Source organism: Anabrus simplex, chromosome 1, assembly GCF_040414725.1.
Source record: "Anabrus simplex isolate iqAnaSimp1 chromosome 1, ASM4041472v1, whole genome shotgun sequence".
NCBI classification, from domain to species: domain Eukaryota; kingdom Metazoa; phylum Arthropoda; class Insecta; order Orthoptera; family Tettigoniidae; genus Anabrus; species Anabrus simplex.
This window is the reverse complement of record NC_090265.1, coordinates 1,755,602,768-1,755,629,913: the sequence shown is the minus strand read 5'-3', so window position 1 is coordinate 1,755,629,913 and position 27,146 is coordinate 1,755,602,768. Positions and strand designations below refer to the sequence as shown.

The window sequence follows — 27,146 nt, the reverse complement described above, 5'->3', positions numbered from 1 at the left end:
AGGTTATCATTATAATTCAAGGACCACGTTAGGGCCTAAGTCTTGTTGCATTATTATTAGTAGTAGTAGTAGTAGTAGTAGTAGTAGTAGTAGTAGTAGTAGTAGTAGTAGTAATAATAATATACACAAAAGCCCCTTTTCGCGACAGCCCAAGGCCTACCAAGTGACCTCTGCCCAGCTCGAAGGCGAGTATATTACGAGATGACCTGTGTTCAACACGACGAATCCTCTCGACCGTTATTCTTGGCTTTCTAGACCCGGTCTCTACCTCAACGTGATCACGAAGCCCGAGATACTGGTAAAAATCCCTGACCTAGCCGGAATCGATCCCGCGACCTCCCTAGACTGTGGAGACGGCTATTATGACGCACAATGTTTGGTAAAATATTTGTTGTAAAATTATACTCTAAGCACTCGCTTCTTTTTTTCTGTTTTATGCCTCAGGACAGGGGTATTAATCATTTACAATTAAAAACCTAACCCGGCCGAGAATCGAACCCAGAACAGCCGTGTGACAGGCGCACGCGTTACCCCCTACATCGCAGGGCTGAACTCGTAGGTCAATATTGGGGAATATGTACAAGTATACTGTCAGATTATTATTACCACGACATATTATCGTCATCATTATCATCATCGTCGCCAAAATAGACCTACAACATTAACACTAACGATGATAAAATCCCGAAACAATATTTAATGTTTGCTGGCTAATAATCATCTTGTATTCATCGTATCACGAGTTACCAAGGTAGGAACGTGGAACCATAATTCCAAGCAGTTCCGACAATAGTTGATAGATGGCGTTACTGCATCAGTGGAGTCGACACTGGAGTCGAGAGTGTCGGTTCCAGAGGTAGCAGTCTCGACTCTTCGCGACTCCGTTCGCAGCCCATCCCTAAAAACTGACACTTAAAGGATTTTCATTACGAAAGAGTGGGCAGCTGATCAACAGAACGCATTCTACGGTGTAATATGTGGTTGATCAATTCAAATACAAAAGTACTATTAAGAACACACCGAGGAAACCCAAGAGAAAGTGTTTAACTGAAAGGGAAGAACGGTTTGTTGTTCGGCTGATAACGTCAGATTGGAAATTAAGTGCATCAGTATTGAGGCAACTCTCGGAGGAACGAACTGGAAAGAAAATCAGCAACTCCCCCATCCGTCGGATCCTGTATCGGCATGGGTACTACGGAAGAATCCCTCGGAAAAGGCCCTACGTAAGTAGAAAAACAAACGGCTTAGACTGACATTCGCTAAGGAACATATAGATAAGGAGAACGAATTCCGGAATGATGGTTATCTGATCTTATGAGACAAACGTAAACCTTTTTGGGTCAGATGACATCCCCAGAATATGGATAAAAATTGGCACAGACAATGATGTGGCAAATACACTCCCAGCTGTAAAATACGGTGGTGGGTCTGTAATGCTTTGGGGCTGTATGTCAGCCAGAGGTCTGGGTAATATACATTTCGTTGACGGAATAATGGACAGGGACGGCTATAATGGAATCCTGAGGGCAAACGTGAAGCACAGTGCCGAAAAAAGGGGATGCCACCTGTTTATATGTTCCAGCATGATAATGACCCAAAACACACTGCTGACATTAATACGACATGGTTGATGTGGAACATTCCTAAGCAGCTTAGAACATCTCCCCAGTCTCCAGATATAAATTCTATCGAACATCTTTGGGCTACATTGAAGAGGAACGTCCGTAGGCAACTTGTGCGTCCGAAGGAGGAACTTAAAAGTGTGGTTCTTCAGGTATGGCAGAAAATCAGCCCGGAGATGTGCAAGAAATTAGTGTATTCTATGCGGCGCTGATGTTAGGCAGTTATAAAGGCTAGGAGACATTCCCTTAGACACTAACATCTTCCAGAAACCCTTTATTTCTTATTTATTTTAGGTGTTCAATTTGCTTGTACGAATAGGAAAGATACATTATTATGGGTGCGCTTTTCTTTGTTAGAAGCTGTGTGTTTTGTAAACATGGTTGCAAACAGATATAGTAGATATATGTTTTCTGAAGGTTTCGTTGAATATACGTTCAGTGAATAAAATCCTTTTCTTTCTTTCTTAATCTGTTTACCCTCCAGGGTTGGTTTTCCCCTCAGACTCAGCGAGGGATCCTACCTCTACCGCCTCAAAGGCAGCGTCCTGGAGCGTGAGACATTGGGTCGGGGGATACAACTGGGGTGAATGACCAGTACCTTGCCCAGGCGGCCTCACCTGCTATGCTGAACAGGGGGGCCTTGGTGGGGATGGAAATGATAGGCAAGGAAGAGGGAAGGAAGTGGCCATAGCCTTAAGTTAGGTACCATGCCGGCATTTGCCTGGAGGAGAAGTGGGAAACCACGGAAAACCACTTCCCTTCTCTACTCAGTTGACCTCCCGAGGCTGAGTGGACCCCGTTCCACTCGTACCACTTTTCAAATTTCGTGGGAGAGCCGGGAATCGAACCCGGGCCTCCGGGGGTGGTAGCTAATCACACTAACCACTACACCACAGAGGCGGACAAAATCCTTTTCAGTTTATTATTTTCTGTCAGTGCGTTGAAGTACTGAAGCACACACCCCGTACGATTAGAATAGGTACATCATCATCTGTTTACCCTCCAGGTTCGGCTTTTCCCTCGGACTCAGCGAGGGATCCCACCTCTACCGCCTCAAGGGCAGTGTCCTGGAGCTTCAGACTCTTGGTCGGGGGATACAACTGGGGAGAATGACCATGACCAGTACCTCGCCCAGGCGGCCTCACCTGCCATGCGGAACAGGGGCCTTGTGGAGGGATGGGAAGATTGGAAGGGATAGACAAGGAAGAGGGAAGGAAGCGGTCGTGGCCTTAAGTTAGGAACCATCCCGGCATTCGCCTGGAGGAGAAGTGGGAAACCACGGAAAACCACTTCAAGGATGGCTGAGGTGGGAATCGAGGCTGAGTGGACCCCGTTCCAGCCCTCGTACCACTTTTCAAATTTTCGTGGCAGAGCCGGGAATCGAACCCGGACCTCCGGGGGTGGCAGCTAATCACGCTAACCACTACACCACAGAGGCGGACCTAGAATAGGTACATACTATATCAAATCATTTCATCCCTGTTTTACCATAAATTTCATCTTGTCTGTCCATTTCGAATTAATGCAGCCCTGTCGAAAATACTTATTATCATGATGATGATGATAATGATGACAATGCTTGTTCGTCCAGGACATCTACTGTAGGTCATCGGCCCAACACTTATTATAACACATTCAGTAACACTATAAGATTCCTGTAAAAAAAATACACATTATTAAAGAAAGGCATGTTTTGTTTTACAAGAACATCCTCAGATTCTATCAGTCACTTTAAATCATGTTTAGGGCCATGTTGCCAACGACCGTACCACGTTGAATACAGCAGTTCTCGTCCGATCACCACAGTTAAGCAACATTGGGCGTGGTCAATACTTGGATGGATGACCGCTTGGGAACACTACGTGCCGTTGGCTCAGTTCCCTTTTAGCCGGCCCCGTGGTGTAGGGACAATGTGCCTGCCTCTTACCCGGAGGCCCCGCGTTCGATTCCCGGCCATGTCAGGGATTTTTACCTGGACCTGAGGGCTGGTTCGAGGTCCACTCAGCCTACGTGATTAGAATTGAGGAGCTATCTGACGGTGAGATAGCGGCTCCGGTCTAGAAAGTCAAGAATAACGGCCGAGAGGATTCGCCGTACTGACCACGCGACACCTCGTAATCTGCAGGCCTTCGGACTGAGCAGCGATCGTTTGGTAGGCCAAGGCCCTTCAAGGGCTGTAGTTCCATGGGGTTTGGTTTGGATAGGGGCATGTGGCACTATAAGTAGGTTCCTTCTTTTTATGAATTTCTGGAACAGACATGGTTTACAGAAGTCCAGAATCAATCTTTTGAATCACCACTTCACGAGGATCATTGTCAATTTTAAAATCACATGTGTATTCAGAGTAGTTCCCTCTATATTCCCCTTAATATCCTAATAACCAATGTATTGTTCTTTTTTTTTTTTTTTTTTTCAAATATAAATGTGCTATTAACTTAAGTGTTCAAATTTAATTTTGATTCCTTTTTATGTAGTTAAACTCTGCCCTTGAGGCAATCCAGAATATCCAGAAAGTTGTTTAGCTTCTCAATAAATACGGTATATAGGATTAAATTAATTATATTAAAGTTTAAATTAATTTAGTCTAGGTAAGATTAAGTAATCATTATTTGTAATTTCACTTTGTATCACAAATAATGCTGCTGTAATTGAGATGAAAATCCTGTATCAAGCAATGAATTAGGTTGAACTGAATTAAATTAGTGTTTTTGACAGACTGAAAAGGTTTAAAGTTATATTAGGTAACTAAGTTGACAGTGGAAAATATGGCTTCCTTCTTAACAAATGTAACATTTTGAATTATCCTAAGTATGTTTCTCGATTTTTCAGCAGATACCACCCCAACCTCTTTCTTCACACAAGTGATACCATTTCTGTGGGTGTTGGCTGGAATTGTTGGCACGCTGGGCCTCGTAGGTATTATAGTAGTGGTGGTGATCCGAGTTAGAGGAATGGAATGTGATTGGTGCGATGGAACCGAGGACGATCAACAGAGCAGTGCCGACTCACTTGCCAGTGACAAGGGTCTGACTGTGGCCTTACAGAGCCAAGGACTTAAATCCAGTGGAATAACTTCTACTGCACTTCAGGCTGAGGATGCTGCTGATAACCCTGATGTTATCCCACACACAAATGGTATGAACTGTGTTAATATTAATTAGGGATTATCATAGATAGGATGGCAAGAGTCGGTTAGTTTGCTGCAGGGATAAGTCTTTTGTTAGGTTCATAATTGTTCACTTAAATGTTTAATTATGGAGTAATCCTACTTAACATCCTTAAAATGTTTATTTTACCTCCTACTGCTCTAGATCAGAAGTTCTCAAACTATTATGAGATTGTACCCCACACTCATGGATAAAAGTTCAGTGTACCCCTAGGAAAATATTCCTAAATGATAGGTTTAAAAAATTAGGTACCCTATGTAGGCATTTTTAATTGATCATAAACCATTCTTTTAAATATGGCACACATTGTAATAGGACGAGACTGTGACATTAAATACATTTTTATTTTATTTTTGTAAGAGTTTGTGTCTGTATCAAGTATATCATCATCATTTTCATTTTCCCTTGTCCAGCTGCTGCCAGGTCGGGGTGTTAATGACACTTCACCACTGTTGTAACCCCTTCTACCACTCCTCTTCCATTGTAGTATTCCAATCCAGTCTTCTTTTTCTTACACTGTCCTTGACAGAGTCCATCCATCTTGCTCTGGGTGTCCCTTTTGACTGTCTTTCTTCTATCTTAGCCTTCAAAACTTGTTTTGGTATCCTTCCCTCCTCCATTCTCATAACATATCCAAATCATCTCAATTTATTCTTCTCTATCCTATCATTCAGTTTTTCTACCCCTATACACAATATAATATAATCACTACTGATCAGCATTTAGGGCAGTCACCCAGGTGGCAGATTCCCTATCTGTTGTTTTCCTAGCCTTTTCTTAAATGATCGCAAAGAAATTGGAAAATTATTGAACATTTCCCTTGGTAAGTTATTCCAGTCTCTAGCTCCCTTTCTTACAAACGAATATTTGCCCCAATTTGTCCTCTTGAATTCCAACTTTACCCTTCATATTGTGATCTTTCCTACTTTTAAAGACACCACTCAAACTTATTCGTCTACTGATGTCCTCCCACGCCATCTCTCCACTGACAGCTCGGAACATACCATTTAATCGAGCAGCTCGTCTCCTTTCTTCCAGTTCTTCCCAGCCCAAACTTTGAAACATTTTTGTAACGCTACTCCTTTGTCGAAAATCACCCAGAACAAATCGAGCTGCTTTTCTTTACATTTTTTCCAGTTCTTGAATCAAGTAATCCTGGTGAGAGTCCCATACACTGGAACCATACTCTAGTTGGGGTCTTACCAGAGAATTATATGCCCTCTCCTTTACATCCTTACTACAACCCCTAAATACCCTCATAACCATGTGCAGTGATCTGTACCCTTTATTAACAATCATATTTATGTGATTACCCCAATGAAGGTATTTTCTTATATTAACACCTAGGTACTTACAATGATCCCCAAAAAGAACTTTCACCCCATCAAAGCAGTAATTAAAACTGAGAGGACTTTTCCTATTTGTGAAACTCACAACCTGACTTTTAACCCCGTTTATCATCATACCATTGCCCACCGTCCATCTCACAACACTATTGAGATCACCCTGCAGCCGCTCACAATCTTGTAACTTATTTATTACTCTGTTCAGAATAACATCATCTGCAAAAAGCCTTATCTCTGATTCCACTTCTTTACACATTACATTGATATATATAAGAAAACATAAAGGTCCAATAACACTTCCTTGAGGAATTCCCCTCTTAATTATTACAGGGTCAGATGAAGCTTCGCCTACTCTAATTCTCTGAGTTCTATTTTCTAGAAATATAGCCACCCATTCAGTCACTCTTTTTTCCAGTCCAATAGTACTCATTTTTGCCAGTAGTCTTCCATGATCTACCCTATCAAATGCCTTGGCTTCCTGAATCCAGGATATCTGCTATATCTCTTTCCTGACCTCAATGTTTCTTAATCTGTCTCCTTGTCTTCCCAACCATACTCCTCAGGAACTTCATCTCACTGGCCTGAATTGAGTACAATACAATAAGGTAACACACGATACCGTGTTTGTATGAAATTTTCACAAGATGCTAGATTAATAAATAATGATGAAAAATTTTCAATCTTAATTTTGGAATTTGGACATTATGAACCATCAAAATTTCAGTGGGATGTGTGTGCCTTCATGGCTTGACACAGTTTTCTGATGTGTTGTAGTCCAAGTGAAACTTTCAAGCAAAGTGTCACTCCATTTATACATATTTAACTTTCTTCTTATTTATTTCCATATTTCAATTGTTCTTCATTTTTTCCGTGAAGGTTGCTCGCATATCCCACTAAAAGTCTCAGGTGTACCCCTAGGGGTACGCTTACCACAATTTGAGAAACTCTGCTTTCGATTTTTCATGTTTGAATTGACATTTTCATGTTGGAAGGAAGTGAATATGTTAAAGAAAATGTCTGCTTGGACCTCATTTTAAAACAGATTCGACAAAATTAAACAGCGGAACTCAAATACAGAATTGGGCTCAGCTGGGCATTCTTTGGCAGACTCAGCCATATTATGAAAAACCCAACAGTTCAGTTAACCAGAAGAGTAAGGTTTATGAGACATGCATACTGCCAGTCATGACACAGTTTTAAAAGCATCACACTGTCTCTAAACAGCACTGGGAAACTATATTTCAGCCAAAGAGCAATGCTGGGTATCAGCTTAAGGGACTGTATGAGAAACGAAGAGGTAAGAAATAGAGTGACAGACATCGTAAAGAAGGTGGCAATGCTGAAATGTAGGTGGGCATTGCATGTGGCCAGAAGCTCAAAGAAATAGACTAAGTGACTCCTATGCTGGTGTCCCATGGTGTCCCAGAGCATACTTGAGGAGTGAAGGATGCCCCCAACTCTGTTGACATGATTATATAAAGAGATGCGCCAAAGTACAAACTGGATGCAGTCTGCTCAGGAAAGAATGATGTAGGAAAGTTTAGAGAAGGCCTATGTACAGGAGTGAACATCCCCAGGAAGAGTAAAAAGTTGTAGATTTCTGAGGAAATTCCAAAACCAAAATGAATGTACTGGGGAACTAATACTCACAACAGTCATGACTCCTGTTAGAAAAGTCACAGTCAGGGTTGGATGAATTTCTCTTCTGAGGACACAGACTAAAGTCTTTGCATAATGTAAACGTTCCTTGAAGTTTTCCTCTATCACGTGGCAAAACCCCTGATGGTATCATGTCTATTAATGTGTGAAAGCATCAGTCTAAACAAATATATACACAGGGTGAGCAGATTTTGAAATTAAAAGACTGGGACTCATAAACTCAATTGTACTATTTATTTATATAGACTATTGGCAATTATTAAAATAACAATGAATTAAAAAGCAATGGAAACATTCAATTGCATTTACTTACATCATAAGACTGCTTCATTCAACATTGTGTCATCGTCATCAACCCCCCCGCTTAATTTTGGTTTTGTTCTTTTAAGAACCATATATATCTGACAACATCATTGTCTGAGTTTGGATCCAAGTATAGAAATCCACACAAGACAGATCAAAATATGTTCAGTCAATAGTGATCTGCATTTAGCACAGTTGGCCAGGTGGCAGATTCCCTATCTGTTGTTTTCCTAGCCTTTTCTGATTCCATGACATCTCACCACTGTTTTTGTTTTCACAAACAAAACTGCCTTCTCTTAATCTGATTTTTTTCTTCATTCCAATAAATGTCCATAAGGCTGAATAAATGCTCTTCATTAGAATTGCTACCAGGAAGACATAACATAAACTCAGAGAAACAAAATAATCAAGAAGGCATTGGCTCTTCAGAGACAGCTTGCATCGTTCCAATACAAACACCTCTCATTATGAGCAAGAAATTATATTTTTCAAACAGAACATTTTTGGGACACTGCGACAAGGCATCCAAAATTGAGACTTCCCCCAGTAAAATTGGTATGTCTGATCTCCTTGTGTACACTTGTAAATGCGCTGACTGTGACATTGTCTCTGGTGGTAAAACTAAATGAGATTATTCATGAGTTATATTTTTGGGCTTATGCCATGTAAATAATTGTAACACACTCAATGTTTCAAAAGGAACCTTGCCTTTCTTCATCAGGAGACAAAAGAGAAAAGAAATGACATATTGATGGTTGCTAGGAGAAAGCAACTAGGAAGCTTCAAATGGTGCCCAAAGATGTAAAGGGGACACCATTTTAGCCCAGTGCTAGAGACAATGAATAGTAACAGCAAAGCATTACTCTCTAATGGTTCTGATTATAGGTAGCCATGATTCACTGAGGTTGTAACCTGTATCGCGGTTGAAATTATCTGGGTGTGTATGTATTTCATCCGCCTCCCTGATAATTCTTGGGCGATATTGCTTTATACGGGCAAGAACATCCACTGCTTGTGCTTTAGCTAATCTATTTGTTCTTGTTTGAATTGAGATTTTTTTTCATTTAGATTATGTGTTATTACTTCTCCAAGATATTTAAATTGAATTACTATTTTGATTTTATTACCATTTATGGTAACTTCCTTTAGTTGTGTTGGTTTTTGGGGCATAATTTCAGGTTTTATTTTATGATATTTTGAAGCCAATTTTATTTGCAATGTTTTGAAGTTCTGATTTTTTGGCAAATCTTTATTTTTGGGGGACATTTCCTAAACCATTCCCTCATTAGCATCGAACATCTGTAGTTCTCGTAATTTCCCCGTTAAAGACTGATGACTCAAACAGTAAGCAGTACCACCCCTGACATTAAACAGCTTCATGACTGTTTCCAGTCTCCTTACAGCAGAAGACTCTTAATCAATAGCACGCTTCCTTTGTCAGTGACAGTCTACATTGAGTACTTCAAAAACATGCTGGTCCTGGAGCCGCTGCAATTGTCAAGTCTCCAGTGTTGCTCAGCTGTACGTGGTTCTGTCCAGTCTCACTGCTTGCTTTCAGTAGCCAACCATCTACTGTTATTTCAACTGTCCTCCAAACTACAGTGTTTGGTGGAGAGTTGACAATTCTGTGTCCTGAGTTGCAAAAATCCTGGCACTCTGAAGAAACGGAATGAAAAATGAGCCGGCCAGCTAGACTTCAAAAGCGTGCCAGTCGTTAATGAGGAAATTGCAAGAACTATACCCAGCTAAATTAAACAGCTGACTGGCCATACAAAATTATTATTTAATTTATTTAATAATGCTATTTTCCTTTCTTTGTAATTTCCAGATGTGGACTATCCAGATACAGATTACAAAGTATTGGAGAAACACAGCATAGGTTCAAGCACAAGGATGTACAATACAGACTCTCCTTCTCAGTCCATGCTGTATGAAAATGTTCAGGGATTCTCAGGAGCTCCCTCTGCTGTAAGTATATTCTTTACTATTTTCTTAGACAGATTGTTGCAGGCAATGAGAGACATTAACCCTCAGTTTGTCACCCATTAGTCCCTTCACTGCTGTTTTTCTTTCACCCAGTGACAACACTGGTTAAAGTCTCCTACAATGCTGTTTCCCACTGTAGCTTCTGATCCTTTGTTAAATTATAAATTATGGTCGATATGATTTATAATTGATATACATGTTGATTCCCATAGGGAACCTGAAATATTTGTCCCGAATTAGTAAATTTATATTACCAATATAGTTGGTCCATTATTGAACATTATACATTTTCCAGCTAACTCATTCTTGGTTGCCAGCGTTTCACCCCAGTGTGCTAAGTTCGGCTTATCAGTTGGTAAACAGCACACCTACCAAGGCACATGACTAGTGCATACCATGCAAAATGTATGTTGTTCAATAACAGATCAACTATACTGGTAATGATTTATAATTGTTGCAATTTTCTTGAATGAAGTATTGATAAATACAGGATCAATCCTTTAGACAGTGGCACACCTCGTAAGGAAAGTGAGATTTTTGTAGCGATGGAGTGTTTTCATTCAGCAATTCCAAGTTATACATTTTCTTGATAGTTGGCAGACTTCCTTGATTTCACAAATCCTTAATGAGAGATCCTTGATAAAGATGAAATTAGTGGATATGAGGCAGGGGAAGAAGGTATTCTTCAAGTATATGATCATAACATGGACATTGAGAATGAATTTTCTGATAAGGAAGCTAACGTTGGAGGTGATTTATCAGATACCAATGGGACTTTCGTTTCAGGAAAGGTTAATACAGAAATCTGGACAAATTTATCACACAACTGTTTTATCATCAACATGTTCTAGTTTACTATGCACAGAGGAGGGGGCGATAACAATCCTAAGAGAAAGTACAAGTCATGACATTGTTTGAAACAGTTTTTACTTCATATTTTCAATCCTCTTTATGACTTACAAGCTTCTATTAACCATGTATACGATGTATCCAGCAATTTCAACACAAGAACCAAGGGTGGCGAAACGACCGATATGCAACCACTAGCATTACAGAATTAAGCACGCCTCACTATGGTTAACTCTACCAGACCACAGTGAGAGTTGGAAGGATGAGCTCTTGACTCAAAATAGTTACAGAGGGTAGATGAGTCAAATTTTTATTGTTTATATTTTATGTGGATCACTTCCTGAAGGGCATAAACTTCCTGCGAAGGATTTATCTAGGTGAAAAATTTGTAGCCAACTGAGATCATAATTGTTTGTATGAAAGTCATTAAAAATTTGAAACTGAATATCTGAGAACTGGAGATAATTGGTGAAGCTGTATATACAGATCAGTTCATCAGTTCAGTTGTTGGGTCATGAAATAAGAATTGGAGAGAGCCACTTAACCCTTTTGGCCCTGATTTATTATTTTTCACATAAAAAAATTAAAACTTGGTATTGTACATCTAAAAGCTTTTATTTTATCAAGGAAATACAAAAAAAATTACACACGTATTTTTTCAATTAGAGTATTATGGTACATCAGGTTTCAAACATTGTATACATTCACATACGTAAGCACAATTTCCCTTTTATCTTCTGTTCTTTTTCTCACAGTTTTCACAGAAGAAACTCTTTGTTGTATCTATTTAAAAAACATACATTTCGTTTTCTTTTGAAAACATCTTCAGCCACGACAACTACCACCTTTTAACTGCTAGATAATTAGCCCAGAGAGGCTAAAATCGAATAACGTGGTTATTGTTTTGAGGGGTGAACAACTAGGCAACCATCCATTCTTAACCCTTAACTCTAATCAGAAGTAAAAAGTGGAAGGAGTTCCAACCCTTCAAAGAATAATGATATCAGAGTAAAGAAAGGGAGAGGCCCTGAAAAGTGTGAAAATTAAAGACTCCCTTAGTCTTCCAAACCTTTCACTGTTGGAACTGGAAGTATTCAAGAGTTGACCAAGGGAGATCAGATAGAAAGCATGAAGTAAGTGGAAGCAATGCCAGAGCCATGTGCTCACCAACTTCGAAGTCTCTGTAGTTGCCCCTTTTTAGAAGCTAGAACTTCATCATACTGTTGCATCCCATTGTTGCTAGATTTTGTAAACAATTACTTGTGGTAAAACACTCTCTCAACCTTCATCGCTCACAGTTAATTATTTTGAATGAGCCAATATCGTCTTGTTATCTCGTTAACAGTGTTTGTCTACTTTCAGGAAAACATCAGTAGCTATGATATGTCGTCTGCAAGATGGCAGCACATAACATGGCGTGATATCGGCACTCAGGCTGCTCAGCGAGAATCATTCACAGTGTTGCAGCCTTCCTTGCGCCCTCGACCTCAACAAACAATGCTAAAACTGCATGCTGAGACTCAAACACCTTTGCTTGTCAGGCATAAAGAAAGCTCAGTCTAGCGATCAGCCCAAGTAAGAAACAGCTGTGGGAATACCCATTACACGTGATCCCTGCGCTGTCTTGCAGGTATGTAGCTATGAACCTAAGAATTATTGAAACACCAGCAATAAAGCTGTTAATAATCGAGGACTAAAGATGGAAAATGGTAAAAGTGCCAAAATATGAAAAGTGGTGGGTTTTTTTTAATAAGGGGATGTCGCATATGGTGGTAACTTGTGCATGTGCCTGAGGTCATCAGTTTAGTTGGTAGGAACTTCAACAGCTAGAGCCACAGTGCCCAGCTCAGTTTGGTGCGGAAGGTTGAATGTGCCAGCATCTCGTACTGCAATTCTTCTGTGCTGTCCATTGTGTCAGTGTGCTATCACTCATGTATTTTCTAATTTCTGAGCCACTTGATTAAAGAAATGAAATTCATAGAAGCTAAATATTGTTATGTAATTACATAAAATGTATTGGATGTAGTATACTTGCACTTCAAAGGCCATAGCTAATCATTAATTCCTGGTCTCCTTTGGTAGAGAAGGATGAAATTGCCATTGTGCTCAGGAACTATATTATTGATGTTTACTCAAAAACGTATTTCTGGCACTTTTCCCTTTTTCATCTTTGTTCCTCAATTAATTATTACTGTATTATAACTATATAAGTATTTGGTAAAGATTTTCAGAAGAATTAATCAGAAAATGATTGTGTGATCTGCTTATTTAGCATGGGTTTTGTTGTGTTCCGATTTGTTTGATTGTATTGTGTGAATAAAATAACACTTTTAGGGTAATACCACCATAGCAATAGCTGCTAATGTCTTGTTCATGCAGTAAGTGAATTTCTGAAGTTGAATATAGCCATATTTTCCAGCTTTACCATACGTTTGTTCATTAATTTTAATGAAAATGTTTGTTCTTTGACAATCACTATTTTCTCAATACTCCTCTTGATTTGTTAAGGATTAAGTTATTATTGATCCTACCTCAAACATAATCCTTTTAAGTTTCTCCTTCTTCAGTCATAGGATCCAAATTCATCTGTATACTACAAAAATTCTGTTCAGTAAATCTTCTCCTAAGACATAAGATTAAACAGTATGTAACAAAATTAAAATATCGTTCCCTTTCCAGATTGTTCCAGAGTAAGTGACAGAAGTTTATTCTCCTGATGATAACAGCATGGTTTCTGAAGTATCAGGAAGATATGGTAAGGGGTTTCATTTGCTTATTTAACCTTCCGTCAGTCATCTAATAAAATGTAACATGCTTAAGAGAAAGCATTACTTTGTCAATTTATATATTTTTCATCTAAACAGTGTTATGTGGCTGAAGATGTTGATAATACACGAAACATGTACCACTTTTAACCATTAAATTGCCTTAAGCAATCATTGTATCGACTAGGTGGAAAATAATAAATACTTAATTGTGAATCTGAATCCATACTTTTCGGGATCGCTGAGATGAATAGTGACACTCTGGATTTTTTTAAAGACCAAGTTCAGTCCCCCTTTCGGGTGGGGGTGAGGGGGGAGTGATATATAAAATTAAACAAAAATAGTGTCGAATACAGTTTTCTGGGTCACCGAGGTGAATTGTACACTCCAGACTTTTAGAATCAAGAGACAAACCACGTAGGCGTAAGACAGTCCAGGAAACCTTAGGGGTGGGGGGAGGGGCAAGGCGGTGATATATTAAAATCATCGAAAGTAGTGTTGAATCCATACTTTTTGGGCTCACTGAAATGAATAGTGACCCTCTGGAATAATTTTTAAATGTCCAAATTCAGCCCCTTTCAGGGTGAGGGGCGATGGGGGAGTAATATATAAAAATAATATAAAATGGTGTTGAATCCACAGTTTTCAGGGTCGCTGAGATGAATAGTGATGCTCCAGATTTTTAGTATCAGGAGACAAACCACGTGGGGCTAATACACCCCAAGAAACCTTAGGGACAGTGGGGGGGGCCAAGGGGGCTGAGATACAAAAATCATCAAAAGTAGTGTTGAGTCCATACTTTTTGTGGTCGCTGAGATGAATAGTGACACTGCAGAATTTTTTTAAGTCCAAGTTCAGCCCCCTTCGTGGTAGGGAGCAACTGGAGAGTGATATATAAAAATAATCCAAAAGAGTGTCGAATCCATAGTTGTCGGGGTCGCTGAGATGAATAGTGAGACTCCTGATAGTTTATAAGACCAAGTTCATCCCCCTTTGGGGGGGGGGGCGAGGGGGAGTGAAATATAAAATTAATCGACAATAGTGTCGAATACATAGTTTTCGAGATTGCCGAGGTGAACTGTACACTTCGGATTTTTAGCATCAGGAGACAAACCACATGGGGGTAGGACACCCCAGGAATGCTTAGGGGCGGGGGGAGGGGTGAGAGGGTGAGATATAAATATCATCGAAAGTAGTGTCGAATCAATACTTTTCGGGCTTGCTGAAAGGAATAGGAACACTCCGGAATTTTTTAATGTCCAAGTTCAGCCCTCTTTGTGGTGGGGGGGATGGGGGAGTGATACATAGAAATAACAGAAAATACATAGAATACATAGTTTTCGGGGTCGCTGAGATGAATAGTGACACTCCGGATTTTTAGTATCAGGAGATAAATAACGTAGGGGTAATACACCCTGGGAACCTTTAGGGGTGGGTGGCAAAGGGGCTGATATATACAAATCATTGAATGTAGTGTCGAATCCATACTTTTTGGGGTTGCTGAGATGAATGGTGACACTCCGGAATTTTTTAAAGTCCAATTTCAGCCCCCTTCTTGGTGGGGGAGATGGGAGAGTGATATATAAAAATAATCTATAATAGTGTCGAATCCATAATTGTCGGGGTCACTGAGATGAATAGTGAGACTCTGCTTATTTTATAAGTCCAAGTTCATCCCCCTTTGGGATCGGAGGCGAGGGGGGAGTGATATATAAAATTAATCGAAAATAGTGTCGAATACATAGTTTTCGGGGCCGCCGAGGTGAATTGTACACTTCGAATTTTTAGTATTAGGAGATAAACCACATGGGGGTAAGACACCCCAGGAACCCTTATAGGTGGGGGTGGGAGGGTGCTGAGATATAAAAATCATTTAAACTAGTCTCGAATCCATACTTTTCGGGGTCGCGGAGATGAATAGTGACACTCCGGAATTTTTTAAAGTTCAACCCCCTTTGTGGTGGGTGGCAATGGGAGAGTGATATATAAAAATAAACGAAAATATTGTTGGATCCATAGTTGTCGGGGTCGCTGAGATGAATAGTGAGACTCCAGATATTTTATAAGTCCATGTTCATCCCCCTTTGTGTTGGGGGGCGAGGGGGATTGAGATAAAAAAATAATCGAAAATAGCATCGAGTCCATAGTTTTTGGGGTCACTGGGATGAATAGTAACACTCCCGATTTTTTAAAACTCAAAGTTTAACTCCCTTTAGGGTGAGGGAGGAGGGAGTGAGATATAATAATAATCGGATATACTGCCTAATCCATACTTTTCCGGGTCGCTGAGATGAATAGTAACATTCCGGATTTTTAAAGTCCAACTTGAGCCCCCTTTGTTATAGGGAGTGAGAAAGGGTGAAAAAATAAATTGTCAAAAATGACCAAGATAATAGATGTGTGTGTGTTCCAGTATGACTTTCAAGTATGACTTACTACCTGGAAAACATACTGTGGGTGTAAGACGCCCCTAGAACCACTACAGAAGCAGGTGAAATATAATCCATATTAATAAACAGATGTCAGTTTGGCGCACTCTATGTATATTGTACTATATATATATATATATATATATATGTGAAGGCATAAAAATTAAGACGTGAATTAATGAGACCATTCTAGGCATCCCAGAAACTTAAAACTTGGTACCAGACAAGCTGATAACTTCAGGATCCCTAGAAAAATCTAAAATTCTCAAAATTCTCTGAGGGGGACACGCTGGGAGTTTGAAATCTGCATAAGAACACAGTCGGTGATATTTATCCAGAACGATAACCTATAGGTTTCATGGGCTTAAAAGTTTCCTGAAAGTCCTAATTTGCAACTCCTCCCCCTTATCAAGATGGTAGCACAATCTCCCAGACGAGTTAGAAAATTGAAATTTGGCAAAATTATAGCTTTTAGCCTGTAACTGATGGAAAATTTACGAGATGTTTAAACACTTTATTTTTTACCCCTGAAAAATATGGAAGCAATTTTAACACTAGGACCGCCGGAACATACTGTATACCTAGAACCGCCGATGCGGTCATTTTGACCACTGTATTCTAATTATTAATTTTATGCTCAATACATATAGTAACTCATTATCATCATTTAAAATATGTATTACTAAGTTTATAAAACATTAATTATGGGATCTAACACGGAAAAGATTCAAAACATTTAACAGTTTTGCAAATGTAATATTTTCCTAATTTATTACAAACACAAAAACGTTTCTATAAAACACGCTTAAGTAAAAACAAACATTGTTTTTACTTCAAATTCCTTTAGTATAAACGGTAAAAATAGTTATTACTCATTATCAGAAAACAGAATTACTGTAATATTCCATTTAGTGCAATTTATGACCTGAAACTTGTTTGCCAAATCCACGTACCACAACATATTTGTCTCCTTTTCCTTCAGTGTATTTGCACACGCTGATGCAATCCTGCATCTTTAGAAACAGGAACCACATACCACGACCTTAGTTATGTCCTTTGAGCAAGAACCACACACTCGCTGTTTGCACTTTCTGCAGGTAAAACTTGTCTTATTCCTGTATTTCCTCATTTGGCATTGCCTATTCTGTACATTTCCTTCCACAGGCTTCCTAAATTCGGGTTCTGTATCCGCAGACTTAGGTTTCGATCCCATGTACCCCCACACAAAGCTCCACTGCTAGTTTCAGGATGTCATTTCGGCGACTGAACTTCTTCCCTGTCAGTGTTTGAAAATCATCTAGGAGTTGAAATGAAATGGCGTATGGCTTTTAGTGCCGGGATGTGTCCGAGGACACATGATGAAGACGACACACATACCCAGTCCCCGTGCCAGGGGAATTAACCAATTTTGGTTAAAATTCCCGACCCAGCCGGGAATCGAACCCGGGACCCCTGTTACCAAAGGCCAATATGCTTACCTTTTAGCCATGGAGCCAGACATCCAGGAATTGATAGCTGCCAAGTCAAGAATATTATGAAATACATGAACAGGCCATCTTCGTGTAACGGATCGAATATTATATTTTCTTCCCATTTGATCTACCATGTCCACGCCAAATTTCGTATTGTAGTAGAAGTCTTCTGTTTCGGGAATCCTTTTGGGATTAGCTTGAAGTTCATATTCTGAGTGCTAAGTACTGTATAGAAGGACGTTCTTGTTTCGTTTTCCTTGATAAACAGTAAGTGTGTCATTGGAATGTTTCAGGAGAGTTTAGTCGTAAAGACTAGCTTTCATAACCTTCACAGCTTTAGGAATTTCTCTCTTTGATCGTCTAATGGTTCCAACAATATTCGAACCATTACTCTTCAACTTCTTACCAAGTTTCACTGTTGCAAAGAAAGTTATCAGTAGTCACTTTTCGCCCCTTCCTTTGAAACAGCTCCACCAACTTCATTATTACACTTTCGGGTAGAGCCTCATCATGTGGTCTGAGATCATTTTTTCCTAGGTAACGAAACTCATTGCACGGAAACTTTGAGTCAACGTCCACAAGAAGCCAAAATTTAATACCAATTTTATCTGGTTTGTTGGGCATGTACTGTTAGAATGGACACCTTGTTTTGCTTGGAAAAATCTGCTCATCAGCAGGCAGATTTTCACATGGAATATAAGACATTGACAATTTTCAATGAATTTGTCCCATACTTTTGATACTAATGCAAATTTATCAGTTTTCAAACGTTCTAATCTTGTAATTCTGACGTCGAAACGCAAAAATATTTTGATTTCTCGACCAAAATTCTTCCCCATTGTTTCACTGAAGAATGGTGGCCCCCAATTTTTAGACCAGAGTTCATTAGGTATAGTGCTACTGGCTCCAAGTACACCACGAGCATACACTAAGCCAATGAATGCCTCCAGTTTTCTAAACTTACACTCCACAATTTATCTCCTAATATGCGTTTTGCTTCAGTTTCCATAGAGTGTTTGATGTGTCTGAATATAGATTCATCAATAAAAAGACGCCATGCACACGCTACACTGTCGTCAGAAACATACCGCTTTGAGTATGGAGTAGGTCCTGGATTTTCTTTCAAGATGTTGTGACAAGCCACCTGCCAGGTGTAGTCTTCACAAACTCTCCTACAGTCCACTCCGTGATGCCATCTGTACCTAGTAACGTATTACTTGGTCCTGGGAGGCTTGTGTAGATGCATCCCTTCTTTCTTCCAGCTTTTCCTATCGCATTTACTCCTGCTGTAATAGAACAATCGAAAATTTCAGTTCTTGAACTACACCAGGCATAACTGCAGTCTAATTGCTAAATTTCAGTACCAAGGTTGTAAGGTTGACATAAAAATAACGTATATCATTAGGGAATTGTGACAGCGGAAGAATATTCGCTACTTTCAGAGGAGAGTGACCCATTAGCCGCCTTTAGAAAAATGAATAAAGAAGAGAATGAACAATAGCCGTAGATATACTATCAGAGTTTCATAGTTGTGCTTAAATTATTGCAGGGAGAATAATTATAAAGAAATGTTATCTCAAACAGAGGAATAAGCACATTTTCTAATACATTTTATTATGATAATCAATACAGCGGTCAAAATGACCGCTCCGGCGGTTCTGGGTGTACTCGTTACCTACGTCCTAACCAATCACGCAAAATTAATTACATTTAATACGGATAATTCTGACCGGTAATCAGGAAAAGTCACTGAAGCTCTTTGCAATATGACAGAAAATGTGGTCAAAATAAGGCTTTGAAAAAGTGTAGCGGTCATTTTGACCGCTCCGGCGGTTCTAGTGTTAATGATGGTGCAGACCTTCCTTTCAAGGTATTTGGTGGCTAAACGGTAAGTCGTATCACGAAACGGATGGCACAATCTCCATTCAATTTGGAGTGATCTACAACTTTCGTCCTATGGCTTTTTGTCGTATCTCTATCCCTTATGTTAAATTTGGCTCTATTTCTGGATTTACCTAAATTTTGCACTTTGTACACATATAATTGATGGTTTGATTCAGTTATAGGAAGATGGGATCATCAAATTCTACACGAATATTGGCCCACCCAGCCAAATTCTATGTTTTGAAGCTGTCGCATAAGTATCTGAAAAGTAATTCACTGTGTGAAAACCTTACACAAATTTCACCCTATTGAATGTTTCTAAAATAATTTTGCCTTTAAATAGATGAGATGCGAGGAAATATCATAGGGCCAGCCATTTAGATCGCTAAATGAGACCAGAGGCGTCTTTTCGTACAATCCGTTTTTCAATATGAATGCACCGTTTAGAAGGAGTTATTCTGTAAATGAAGGTGAACATGCATATACTTCTGTATGTCGATCTACATTTATTAATTTAAGTCAATTTGTAGCGATCTAGAAGGGATGTGTCTGACATTGTAGTTAATACTTTACAAATCAATAGTGACTCAGCAGGAGGGCATCTGCTCTTGTAATCAGTACTCCCCACATCCACTTTAACTAGCAATAGGAATGGCGTCCTTCTCCAACGCCTGTGTACCATTGTAATGAATAATTCCCTTCTTGATTTGACTAGCAGAAGGCAAGGGAGCATGCATTTTTTTTTTCAAAATTATATTTTAATTAGTGGACAACAAGACCAAGTATAAGAACCTGACAATACAGTCAAACAATTTTTAATTTAAGAACATATTAGTGTGTTTCCAGTAATTGTTTACACCCATGTTCAGTATTTATCTCATTGTGTTTTTATAATCAAAAAAGCAATCTTTCTTCACAGATCTTTTCCCATCAGTCTTCCCTTGAATAATCAGTCGGAGAAGTTCATATCGTTCACCTCTCATGACATGCCCGAGGTAGCTGAGCTTACGCTCCTTGATGGTTATGAGAAGCTCTTTCTTCTTGTTCAAGATGTTGAGGACTTCTTCATTTGTCTTCTTTTCCATCCAAGATGTTCGGAGTACTCTTCTGTATAAGTACATTTCAAAAGATTCAATCCGCTTCTCCAATAAAGGGCTGAGCGTCCACCCTTCAAAACCATTCAGAAGGACAGGAAAGACATAACAACGTAGCATTCGAACTCTGAGCTGGAGGTTGAGTTCTCAGCTAGTGAATAAGGTCCTCATGGTATTGAATATATTTTTTGCTTGTCCAATCCTGGATAAGATTTCACATTTTGAATCACAATGCTGGTTCACTAGAGTTCCAAGATATTTGATGGAAGACACTTGTTGGACGATGTTGTTGTTGTTGATGTAAAGGGAACGCTAAATGAAAAATACCTTTTAGTCAACATTTATTATATTTTAGGAATAAGGCAGGTCATTAAAACATAATCAGGATCCTGAATATTCATGATTTTGAGCTTTGAGTTATTGGCTGAAGATGCCCAATATATGGGGTGAAACATATCCCAATTAGGATGTTAATAATAATGTATAAGTCCTAATTATAAGAAATAATATATTGTATTGAATAGGTGGAACATTTAAAAAAATATATTGGTATTTTAATATTATATTGATATTCAGTAGAGATCAAAAATTAGATTTATTACATGCACATACCACTTAGTCGAGCAGCTCATCTCCTTTCTCCCAAGTCTTCCCAGCCCAAACTTTGCAACATTTTTGTAACATTACTCTTTCATCGGAAATCACTCAGAACAAATCGAGCTGCTTTTCTTTGAGTTTTTTCCAGTTCTTGAATCAAGTAATCCTGGTGAGGGTCCTATACTCTGGAAGCATACTCCAGTTGGGGTCTTACCAGAGACTTATGTGCCCTCTCTTTTGCATTCTTACATTCTTACTACAATCCCTAAATACCCTCATAACCATGTGCAGAGATCTGTACCCTTTATTTACAATCATATTATGTGATTACCCCAATGAACATCTTTCCTTATATTAATACCTAGGTATTTACAATGATCCCCAAAAGGACTTTCACCCAATCAATGCAGTAATTAAAACTGTGAGGACTTTTCCTATTTGTGAAGCTGACAACCTGACCTTTAAGCCCGTGTATCATCATACCATTGCTTACTGTCCATCTCACAACATTATCGAGATCATTTTGCAATTTCTCACAATCTTATAACTTATTTATTACTCTATACAGAATAACATCATCCACAAAAAGCGTTATCTCTGACTCCAATTCTTTACTTATATCATTTAGCCTATATATACTATACATATAAGAAAATATAAAGGTCCAATAATTCCGCCTTGAGTAAGTCCTCTCTTAATTAGAACAATGCTTCCATTTTCCGAGTTCTGCATTCTTGTTTCCTTCCATTGAATTTTCTTCTGCTGGTTTACACGACCCCTACATAGATCCTCTTCTCTTCTGAAGATGTTCACTAACCAGTCCAGAAGATAATATCTTCAGAAAGAGTCCCAAACTGGTGCAAGGTGTTCAATATTCCTTCCTTCTTCCCTGCTCATCCGATCATCCAACCGAATGCAACTGATTAGGAGTTTGAAATGTCACAATGGCATCACAAGTTTGAACTTCTGAACACCATCATCATCTACCTGTTCCCCACAATTCCTCTAGTCTCTGCTTGCTGCCTCTCAGTGCACCTGACAGATAGAATAAACCTTCTCTGTCAAATTTACATAATTGGCTTGAACATCTCCTGTGTACTGATTTGTATACTGAACTTCATCACCCACCGTATCTTCGGTCACTGAACAGCTCCATGAATCCAACGGCATCTTTACATTTTTTGCTTCACCGATACCTCCGAGTAGCTCAGTCATAATAATATGAGACCTCCATATTTGAGAAGAACACTGCACTTTTTCTCCACTTCGTTACATCTTCTTTTCGTATAAAATATGTACCAGGCTCATCTATAGAACAAGAGACATCCACATCCAAGCTCCCTCTCAGAGTCACTTACCCTTTCTCAACAATACGTCATCCCTTTCAGATCCCTCGTCACTGATGCACTCATTATTACAGTCACAGTCACTTTCAAATAGAACTAAATAAATTAATTCACAGTCATTTGTGTTTTCTGGGTTGAAACGCTCCATGTTTACAGCCGCTAACATATGCACTAGAGAATGTCATCCTGTGTCATGATCGGTTGCACTGTATCTTACAGATACAAAGCAAAGACTAATAGGGAATGTGTGGAGAGAAAAAAATAAAATCCTGAAAGGAAATTCCCAGAGCACCGATAAGCAGCTACTGAAAAGCGTGGGCCAATGGAGCTTGTCATTTAAGAAATATGATGCGATAAAGAAAACCTCATTGTTGAAATGAAATACCTATTAACCTGGAACCATACACCAGGGCACTGAATGCCCAAGAGAATTTTTAATTCACAGTAATTTGGTGGTCACAATCCATACAGTCTCCTACATCTGCAGCTTTTCTTTGGCCTGCATACTCTCTCAGCTCATGCACTAATTCTAACGAGTGATGACTGCTTGTATTTCCAGTCAAGAGCTGGACTCCGTAGTCAGAGAACACGGGCGATACAAGTGAGTCACTTAACACTAAAATCAGATGGTTCAACTTCAATAATGCTTATGTATACCACCACATGTCACAACATAACAACTAAGCCAACATTTTACGGATACTAGTTGAACCACATCAAGGAACAACAAAAACAAATTAAACAAAAAGACCTCCAGCTCAAGACTGTTTTAACGATCACCATCTCACAGTTTTTAACTTTCATCATGCTTTTTAAGAAAAAACTTCTTAACTAACATTTAATTTTGTGTATCCTATGTTCTTAATTCATCATATATGTCTTACTGAGGATGATCCAATGCCAGGTTGAAACATGTCTATGTCTGTGTAAAGTTTCGTCTTACAATTTTGTAAGAAGTTCTTCCATCAATACGGATCTAAAATGAGATTCATAGTCTGTAATAACTGCTGGTATATCAAAACATACAGTATGTTTGGGGCATGCAGTTTCCCAGTGTATGGTTAATGGACCTTTTATATTTCTTTGTACCTGTGTACTTTGTATTACGAGTGCTTGAAATCGATCGCCTTGAAAGCAGTGAACAGATTTTACTATAATCTGAGCATGCAGTGAGGAAAGCAGTGGGAAACTACCTCACTCCTCATTTCCCTAGTATGCCTCTTCACTGATGCCTAGGCCATCAATGACAGCTGATGGCAGGACTGTTGAGGATCCAACCAGCCTTAGGGCTGATGGCTGAACATACATACATCTGAACCTGATATCCTTGATGATTTTGTCGATGCCCTAGACAAGAAATGAAATTCATTTTTAGGCCGTGTTGTCGACCTTAACAAGTGTTCTGGTACTTTTAGGAGAATTTCACTTTTACAATTCAAATTAAATTTACTTCTTTCAGAATAATGTTAAATCATGGTACATGTTTTGTCCTCATTGGAGGACATCTTCAGCCATCAAAATTCAAAAAACGAAAGGAGAACACAGATATCAATTTAAACTTTGAATGATACTGGATATTCTTGATATCTGGTCCTGCCTATATGCTCTGATCAAAACTTGTAAGGTAAGGGTTATTCTGCCCAAAGGCAGGTCTGAACCTCCGTAGAGGTGTTCCTGAGCCGGAATTTACGTGCAGTAGGGTGGCCAGTTCCTTTCCGCTCCACCATTCCCTTACCCCCCACCAACAGCGCGTGGTAACCCATCCAACTCCTGACCACGCCCAATGTTGCTTAACTTCGGAGATCTCACGGGATCCGGTGTTTCAACACGGCTACGGCCGTTGGCGATCAAAACTTATCACATTAAATATTGTCACATTATTATGCGTGCATCTTGAATTAAAAACTATAAAGTCTAGTCAAAAAGCACCATTATAAAAACATACAAGTTCCATAATGCACATTTTACATGTATGAAAATACATTGTGGTGTTTTGAGATTTGTCATTAATGGACTATAGTTGAATGCAGATCTCCATAGAAAGATATTATTGTTCTATGTAGTAACTGGAAAGTGGATTATATGTAGTTACATATTCAGTTCCCATATTTGTAGCTACAAGAAAAGCTAAACTGTCTATGAATCACACTAAAAGGATCATTATTCCAGGATTTTAAAGTTACATATTTTTACATATTTCAATGCATAATAAATATTTTGATAATTATTACATATTTTAAATATTTTGAAGGATATTGTGCATTTGAAAGAAAACATAATTCCTTTTTCACTAATTTAACATCGATTTAAGTTTTTTAATTAAACACTTGAAAACAGTTTAAAAAGCCTGTACATCTCTAACATTTAAAAATAATTTAAAATGAAGTATTCTATCAAAGAATCACATAAACACATCCCTTAGCTATGTTAAGTTACCCTGTGGCTGCGATGACTGCTTGGCAAACACAACACTGCTCAAACCATATTCTGAGTCACAGTTAGTAAATCCCTATGGCACCAGTCATATCCAAACTAGTGCTAAAGTTAAAAGACTGGATTTCTATTGATGAAGCCTTTACAAGTGATGGTAAAATCATGCTATACAGAGTGTGACACAAATGTATTGGGTGCTCCATGAAGTCACAAGTAGAACAGCATTTAAAAACTGGCCTTCATATGAGAAACAAATAATGTGCTCCATCAAAGAAACAAGTTTGTCTCACACAAGGGGTGCTGGAACCTTCTTCATCTTCTACCAGTGACAATAATAGAAATTAAGAGGGTTCCTCCTATTCAATACAAAGATTTATTTTACACAGAATAAAATATCTTATTTTTCCTTTTGTTTTCATTATTTAGAAAAAATGCCTAAGCAGTGTGAGTGTAGGAACTGTGGGTGTGGCCAGACATTAAGGAGTATGAGGGAGCAGTTGGAGAGCTTGAGGGAGATAATTAGGATACTCTCAGAGGAGAGGAAGGAAAGTAGGCCTCCAAACAATGTACAGGATACAGTAGGTGAAAAAGAGGGATTGGAAGGAAATGGGGGAATTGTGGAAGTCAGGTGGTCTAATGTTTTAAGGGGAAGGAGATTGCAGGCTAAGGGCTCCATTCAGGATCAAAATTCAGGACAGGTGTCAGTGAGAAATCGGTACGAGTCACTGCAGGTAGAACAACTGAGGGAAGATGAGGAACAGGGAACTGTTGCCGAGAAGTTTGGAAGTAGGAGAAAGGGAAGAGGTAGGAAAGGGAAATGTGGGGTAGTGGACATGAAAAGACAGGTGGAACAGGGTCATGGGATGCAGAAAAGGGAGGAGGAAGTAGCTTCTGCAATTGTCAGGAAAGATAGGACTGACCAGGATGGGAGGGGATCAAATGAGGTGGGTAGGGTTGAGGCTCTGGTCATGGGGGATTCTATCGTTAGACATATCGGGAAAGTGTGTGGAGGAAAGGGTACCAGGGTAGAGTGTTATCCAGGAATTAGGTTAAGGCAGATGTTGAAGAAGGTAGAAGAGAAGGAGGAGGGAAAGGAGAAGATGGTACTGCTTCACGTTGGCACTAACAACGTAAGACAAGCAGGTATAAGTACCAACATAGTTGGGGATGTGTGGGATCTGGTAAATGCAGCACAGATGAAGTTTAAGGAAGAGGAGATTGTTATAAGTGGAATACTGTGTAGGAGGGATACTGACTGGAAGGTGATTGGGGATTTAAATGAAACTATGGAGTGGGTATGTGGGAAACTGGGAATGAAATTTCTAGATCCTAATGGGTGGGTAGGAGATAGGGATCTGCGCTCAGATGGCCTTCACTTAAACCGCAGTGGTACATATAAGTTAGGAAATTTGTTTAGATAGGGAGGTACATTCACGGAAACAGGGTGCGCTAGGCAGCGGTGTTAAGGGAACAGGGAACTGGAAATCAAGTAGGGATGACATAAAACTGTTAGTGCTCAACTGTAGAAGTATTGTAAAGAAAGGAATAGAATTAAGTAATTTAATAGATATATACTTACCAGATATTGTAAGAGGAGTTGAATCATGGCTGAGAAATGATTTAATGGATGCAGAAATTTTCTCACGGAACTGGAGGGTGTATCGTAGAGATAGGATAGGAAAGGTAGGAGTGGGAGTATTCATTCTCATGAAAGAAGAATTTGTAAGCTATGAAAAAGTTAAAGATGACAAGCACGAAATTCTAGGGGTAAGGCTCATTTCTAAAGATAATAGGCAACTAGATGTCTTTGGAGTGTTCAGACCAGGAAAGGGTAGCGCAGATGCTGATTCAGAATTATTTGATAAGATAATCAGCTATGTGGGAAACGATAAGGAAAGGAACGTGATCGTAGAGGGTGATCTCAATTTACCAAATGTCAATTGGGAAGGTAATGCGAACGACAGGAAGCATGACCAACAAATGGCAAATAACTTAATATGGGAAGGGCACCTGATTCAGAAAGTGATGTAACCAACTAGAGGGAAGAATATTCTGGATGTGGTGCTGGTAAAACCAGACGAGCTCTATAGAGAAACCGAAGTAATAGATGGTATTAGTGATCACGAAGCTGTTTTTGTGGTAATTAAGAATAAATGTGAAGGAAAGGAAGATATTAAAATTAGGACTGTTAGGC

General features: G+C 39.1%; 1 protein-coding gene and 1 pseudogene across 1 annotated transcript in view; both read left to right on the top strand.

Annotated features, from left to right (window-relative positions):
* LOC136864369 (nephrin-like) overlaps positions 1–12,495 on the top strand; it is a 1,091,365-nt gene extending 1,078,870 nt beyond the window's left edge. Inside the window, exons 11-13 of the mRNA XM_068226722.1 lie at positions 4,455–4,757; positions 9,926–10,065; positions 12,295–12,495. Coding sequence (XP_068082823.1) covers positions 4,455–4,757; positions 9,926–10,065; positions 12,295–12,495 — 644 coding nt within the window. The remainder of the gene's footprint in view (positions 1–4,454; positions 4,758–9,925; positions 10,066–12,294) is intronic.
* On the top strand, positions 3,378–3,496 carry LOC136859387 (5S ribosomal RNA; annotated as a pseudogene).
* Positions 12,496–27,146: the final 14,651 nt, after the last annotated feature.